This window comes from Dermochelys coriacea, chromosome 17 (genome assembly GCF_009764565.3).
Source record: "Dermochelys coriacea isolate rDerCor1 chromosome 17, rDerCor1.pri.v4, whole genome shotgun sequence".
In the NCBI taxonomy this organism is placed as follows: Eukaryota; Metazoa; Chordata; order Testudines; family Dermochelyidae; genus Dermochelys; species Dermochelys coriacea.
In genome coordinates, this window is record NC_050084.1 from 9,993,378 (window position 1) to 9,998,993 (window position 5,616).

General features: G+C 46.1%; 1 protein-coding gene across 7 annotated transcripts; it reads right to left on the bottom strand.

The window, feature by feature from the left end:
- Window positions 1-149: 149 nt before the first annotated feature.
- IFT20 (intraflagellar transport 20) lies at window positions 150-5,444 on the bottom strand. 7 transcript variants are annotated; one of them, XM_038375604.2, is made up of 5 exons: window positions 5,257-5,444; window positions 3,412-3,580; window positions 2,041-2,126; window positions 786-889; window positions 150-602 (listed from the first exon to the last, which is right to left on the bottom strand). In XM_038375604.2, exons 2-5 carry the CDS (start codon window positions 3,536-3,538, stop codon window positions 521-523), a joined length of 399 nt encoding a protein of 132 aa, XP_038231532.1. In that variant the 5' UTR covers window positions 3,539-3,580; window positions 5,257-5,444; the 3' UTR covers window positions 150-520. The 7 variants fall into 7 exon arrangements, with proteins under 7 accessions (XP_038231532.1, XP_043355300.1, XP_043355303.1 ...); XM_043499365.1 differs by having other exon boundaries at window positions 3,412-3,575; window positions 5,257-5,380; XM_043499368.1 differs by having other exon boundaries at window positions 3,412-3,572; window positions 5,257-5,365.
- Between the last annotated feature and the right edge of the window lie 172 nt (window positions 5,445-5,616).

A 5,616-nucleotide genomic window follows, 5' to 3' on the forward strand; every position in this document is an offset into this window, starting at 1 on the left:
GGTGGCTGTGTAGACATGAAGAGCAGTATTTAGTAAACTATTCATGTGACACGCCAGTGAACTAGTTAAATCTAAGGAAAATAGTCTCTTCATTATATAAACACGAGCAGCTGCTTCTTGGCAGGTCCAAAAACAATCTGAAAATAAAGCAACTTCTAAAAACAATTTATTTCCTGATCTCAGAAAGTATTGTAAACAAAAACAAAAAAAAAAAGGAGCCATGTAATATAGCAACAGTAGTGTCCATTCAAAAGTTAAATGAATTCAAACTATGGAGACCATACAAATTTTTTAAAAACAAGAGACAGGTTAGAACTCTTATTTACACATCCATGGAAAACCCCTCCTTTTTGCCATTTTCATGTAAGTTCACACAGTGGTGTTAAACTGATTTTTTGTTTTGCACTTATACATACTGCTTTACTCACTGGTACACAATACAAAACTGCACGTTTGAGAATCATCAGGATACTGGAAAGGTACAAGTTTGCCACGTCAGCTGATATTAGTCTTAAATCCTTTATTTCTGAAAAATGAATTGGTCAATGAATTCATTCTGGTCAGCTTCTATTTTACACAGGGTCTCATACTCTACTCGGTATCTGAAAGAGAGAGAGAGAGAGAGAGAGAGAGAGAGAGAGAATGGTTACAACCTGGACTTAGAGTTTAAATATTTGGGGCTGAATTTCTAGTCCACAAAACCAGTCATATTAATAAAGTTAGTAACATAACAAATGTGACTAACCAAACTCCTGGTCATGGCTTCATGTAACATCTTAGCTTACCTTTCCAACTGCATTTTCTTCTCGGTTATTAAAGCCTGAAGCTGCTGCTGCTGAGCCTCTCTTTGCTTCGCTATAGACTTTAGCAAGTTTCGGGCACCAATTGCCTATGGAAACAAGACTGGATTTTAGTAATAGAGCTGTATCGCTGTTTACAACTGTCATTTCTAACAAGTCAACTTTCCAAGTGGTTTTAATAATTAGACTTCAAGGAAGATAACTCTACAAAGATGTTTCCCTTCAAATATTCTCTACTCTGACTGACCTAGGTTAGGTTTCAGAGTAGCAACCGTGTTAGTCTGTATTCGCAAAAAAGAAAAGGAGTACTTGTGGCACCTTAGAAACTAACAAATTTATTTGAACATAAGCTTTCATGAGCTACAACTCACTTCATCGGATGCATGAAAGCTTATGTTCAAATAAATTTGTTAGTCTCTAAGGTGCCACAACTACTCCTTTTCTTTTTGACCTAGGTTAGTAACCTGCACAAGGTCACAGGCGTGCCAAAGGCAAAGCCAGGTCTAGAAATATTATTTGACCACTGGATGATTAGGGCAAGGGAGGGACAGGTAAGCTCAGAATTGACCATTAGTTCTGAACTTTTTCCAATATAAATAAGTGTGTGGGACTTTAAAATAAAAAAAAAAAAGACACCAAATGTCCAAGCTTGTTTCTAGACTGACCTATAAAACACAGATCTTAGAGGCATGTATTTCTACATATGCATCAACAAGAATATTTACAAAAGTAGCTAGCAAAGGTGTATAAATAAAAGCTCTTTGCTTTCTAACAAGCTGCTTCCTTCGGCCAGGTGTATTCGGTGATGGCACTGCCCACTGCCACACATCAAAAGCTGATATTTAATGTGCCACGCACTCAATTTTGGCCCCATTGAATGAACTAGTGGAAGGAAAATACTGATTAGAAAGACAGAATCTGCTGTTTACGTGCAAATATAATTGATAAGCTGCAGGGCTGGGAAAAAACAAGCACCCGGAAACACATGACACTTTAATGAGCTTGCTTGTTTGTGTGCCACTGGCTAGTATTAGTCCCTTAAACCCTTGGTAATGGACAACTATGATAATCCGAAGACTGGTGTTAACTGCTCTACCACCAAAAAAATCCCTAAAACAATCTATCATTCCGATTGAATAAATAGCTAGATTGGTTAGATTGTATGGTATGTAGGGCAGGGGCTGTCTGTGTATCGTACAGGACAGAGTACTTCATGGGCCAATAATTAAATGTACAGTACCTTCATCTTCTCATTTTCAGCTGCTTTTGCTAGTTGATCAACAAGTTCTATTAAGCTACCCACTATTTTCTGAAACTCTGCAATTTCTGCAAAGGAAAAAGTGGTGCTATTTAAGCTAAAAGTATTCACCAAAAGGACACAAACATTCTTTTTCTATCGCCTTTGAGTGCTTTTTAGCCTGGATTCTTTAATGTTTTATATTCTTAACCATTTTTAAAATCAATTGTATTAGGCATATGTTTAGTTTAAGATCTTCATTGCTACTAAACTTAAGATGGAGAAGAGGAAAATATAATGAAAGGCCATTCAGCATTGATGAGGTTCAGAGTTCTTATCTCCTACTAGGACATCTAATCTTAGTCTGACTTGCCTATATTCTTATTGATTCAGATCCAAATTTAAAAAGAGATGCCTATACAAGGATAGGTGCCCTAACATACCAAAAAATCCCAGCAGCAAAGATAATCATTGCAAATAGAAACTCAACCAGCCACCTACCAAAAGACTCTCCTTTCCTATATCTGAAAAAGTACTTATTATATGTGATGGAGACAGGAATGTTACAATAATAGCACATTTAATTATCAAAGTCTCTGCCTTCATTAGCTTATAACCAATAAGCACAGGTCAAACACTAAAATTCACAAAAAAGAAGTTGCTCTAACACTGTAATAGCTTTTTTCCACCCTGTTAACAAGACTGTGTTGGCTGATAGAAGACAACGCAACAGCGTCTGCACACTAGACTCACTGCCCGTATTGACTTGTCAGCTTCAGAAAACGTTTGGAAATTCTCAAAGGTTGCATATGGGGGAAAATATCAATATTATCAGGCATTTCATACATAGGGTTTATTGTGGGAAGCAGCTTGGCAGCCAGAAACTGAGCTCCAGGGCCAGTTTCCTTTACAGGGAACTACCACTGAAGAGCATTGATAGAATCACAGGTTTGGAAGGGACTTCGAGGGGACTCTAGTCCAGTCCCCTGATGCTGTGTGTGTAACTGATGTAAAAATTCAGAAGTAACAAGCTATCAGCTTATCAATTAACAAAAACACTTCTTAAAACAAAAGCAGACCCTTGGCTTGGACTCCGTGAATGCATCCTTTCTTCTTTCACTGCTCTTACTCTTTACTGAGTGCCCGTTTTCAAACAATTTGATGACAAAACTAATTGAGGTGAACTAGGGATGGACGTAGGGTATTGTATCAAAATTCCATCTGTGAATGGTAACTATTTCCAGTTTTGTCATTAGATGGACACTTTTAAAGGTAGTAAAAGGCCACCCAGCAGCAAAAGCAGTATTTAGACCCGATATTTAGTATTGCTGAGAGCTTGACCTGGGCAGAGCCAATAAAAGGGAAAGAACTTACTGTCCACAAAAGCTTTGCATTCCTCTTTGAGTTCAATTGTTTGCTGTGCAACCTCAGGGTCCAAAATTCGTAGTTTATTCAGCTCATCAAAGTGAAGACTTCCATCTCCTAGAATGCCTTTGGCCATCTCTGTCTCGCTTCAGGATACAACGCAGAATAAGCTGCTTGCCTATAAAGGGGGAGAGAAGTGAACAGCATGCAAAGAAGAGCATTAAATTCATAGCAGCTACCCCTGGAAACGATTCATGGGATTGTGGCAAGAGAGGCAAGTGAGGACAAACGTCTATTATATGATTCAAGGTGTCCCTTAAAACAACGCAAACAAAAATGCAGCAATTACTAGTCCTGTCCCTGCACAGCCCCGGGACTGGCTGAACCACAACTTATTATTTGTAACAAGTAAACAAGGGTCTGTTTAAAAAAAAAAAGTTATTCAGTTGTAAATTTCTCAGCCACTTTCAACTGATGCTCAGAGACCCCAGAGCAAGACAGAAGCTTAAAAACACAAAATTGTATAGGTCCATCCCAATGCCCAGGAAGAATTACAGTAAGATACTCTTCACTTGAGCCCCGGGAGCTGATTGATTACAGAGGACATTGGGGAAACTGGACCACGATGCAATGAGAAACACCAGCCTGGGCCCTGGTTCTATAAATTATGCATGCCCAAAGCTGCTTCTCTCCCTGGCGTGGGAGTTTGAGCCAGGCCAACCATCAGCACTTAATCCATTCTTGTGCCACCTTCTGAAAAGAAGCTGACGCCTCAAGGGCTGACAGGCTGTAGGATACGCGTGTGATGAATTGATCCCTGCATGGCAGGAGTGGTGACTCTGAGCAGAACCTGGTGTCTTTAGGAGTAGAGGAGCCATCACAAGTTGACAGAGCAAGGCCAAGAAATGTTCCCGAGTGCAAAGCAGTAACTGAGAGCCTGCCAGGGGAATGCGCCCCAAGGCAGAACTTCACTTTCTAACTACCTCCACATGCCAACCTGCCTCTAGCCTTCCTCCTCAGGGGGCAGACCTCCTGCCCCAACATTAGACTTTCCAGGGAGGGTTGGCTATCTTGAAGAAAACATCAGAGGCGGCGCTTCCCCCCCCCCCGCCTTGTCTCCACCAATGATTTTCTGCAATTCTCCCACCCTTGGTCTAACCCAGGGGCAGCTCCCGCCCTGCAGCGATGATCAAGCTCCTGGCAATCCTGTGATCTGCTCTGCCTAGGGCTGAGATGGCTGGCTGGGGGCTGACTGCCCCAGACCCCGCTGAAGAGCAGCAGTGGGAGAACTGCAGAAAGCTCTGGGGGGAGATGCAGCCGTGGTGGGCCGCCTCCCATCCTGCTCCCCCAACCCCAGCTCCTCAGGGAGCAGAAGGCGGGGGGGGGGGGCTGTCGCAGAACAGGTTGGGGGAGGGGGGCAAGTAGGTAGCGCAGGGGGCATCAGGACCCCTGGCTTCTGTCCCCAGCTCCGCCAACGACCTGCTGCCTGACAGCTGCCAAGTCCCTTGAGCCGTGCCTCAGTTTCCCCTGTGTATCTAGGGAGGAAGCTGCTTCCCCCCCCCCCCTCCCGGGGCTGCTTCTGAGGCTGGCTGGGGAGGCAGGGTCAGTGCGGGGGGGGAGGGGCAAGGCCAGCCTGCCCCCCAACTTGGCTCTGTGTGGGGGGGGGCACAGACCAGGCTGTGGAGCGTGGTGGAATTAGAACCCAGGCGTCCGGGAACATCCCCGCCCCCGCCGCCGGTATTTACCTGCCAGATTCCTGCGCTCGCGCCGCGCTCCCCCCTCTCCCCCCCACTGCGGCCTCTGGCTGCCACGGCGACAGCCCGGGTGTCGCCCCCGCTCCCCCCTGGAACGTACCATTCGGGGGGGCGGGGGAGGCTCGGTGCATCCTGGGAGCTGTAGTCCCCTCAGGGCAACAGCACGGGGGTGGGGCGCGCTCCGGCCGGGGGGGGTTTGTGGGGCGCCGCCCGGGGACTCATCCTGCGCTGGGCGGGCGGCCCGCCACGCGCCTGGCGGACGCTGTTCGGTGCCGGGTTACGGCCCCCCCCCCCAGGGGCGGCTCCAGGCAGCCCAGGCGCGTGCGGGGGGGGAAATGGGAGGCGCCCCTCGGCATGCTGGGAAACGTGGCCAGTCCAGGGCGCTGAGCCCCTCCCCCCGGGCACGTGCCCTCTTCAAACCGCGTGGCCGCGCCTGGGGGGCGGTGCCGGCTGAGAACGG

What these genes read in the sequence shown, in the direction of transcription:
- IFT20 (XM_038375604.2), bottom strand. Translation starts at nt 3,538, where the DNA reads ATGGCCAAAGGCATTCTAGGAGATGGAAGTCTTCACTTTGATGAGCTG. An exon ending in ATGCAAAGCTTTTGTGGACA is followed by an intron (nt 2,127 to 3,411) that starts GTAAGTTCTTTC and finishes TTTCCTTTGCAG; the next exon opens with AAATTGCAGAGTTTCAGAAA. An exon ending in AAGAAAATGCAGTTGGAAAG is followed by an intron (nt 603 to 785) that starts GTAAGCTAAGAT and finishes TCTCTCTTTCAG; the next exon opens with ATACCGAGTAGAGTATGAGA.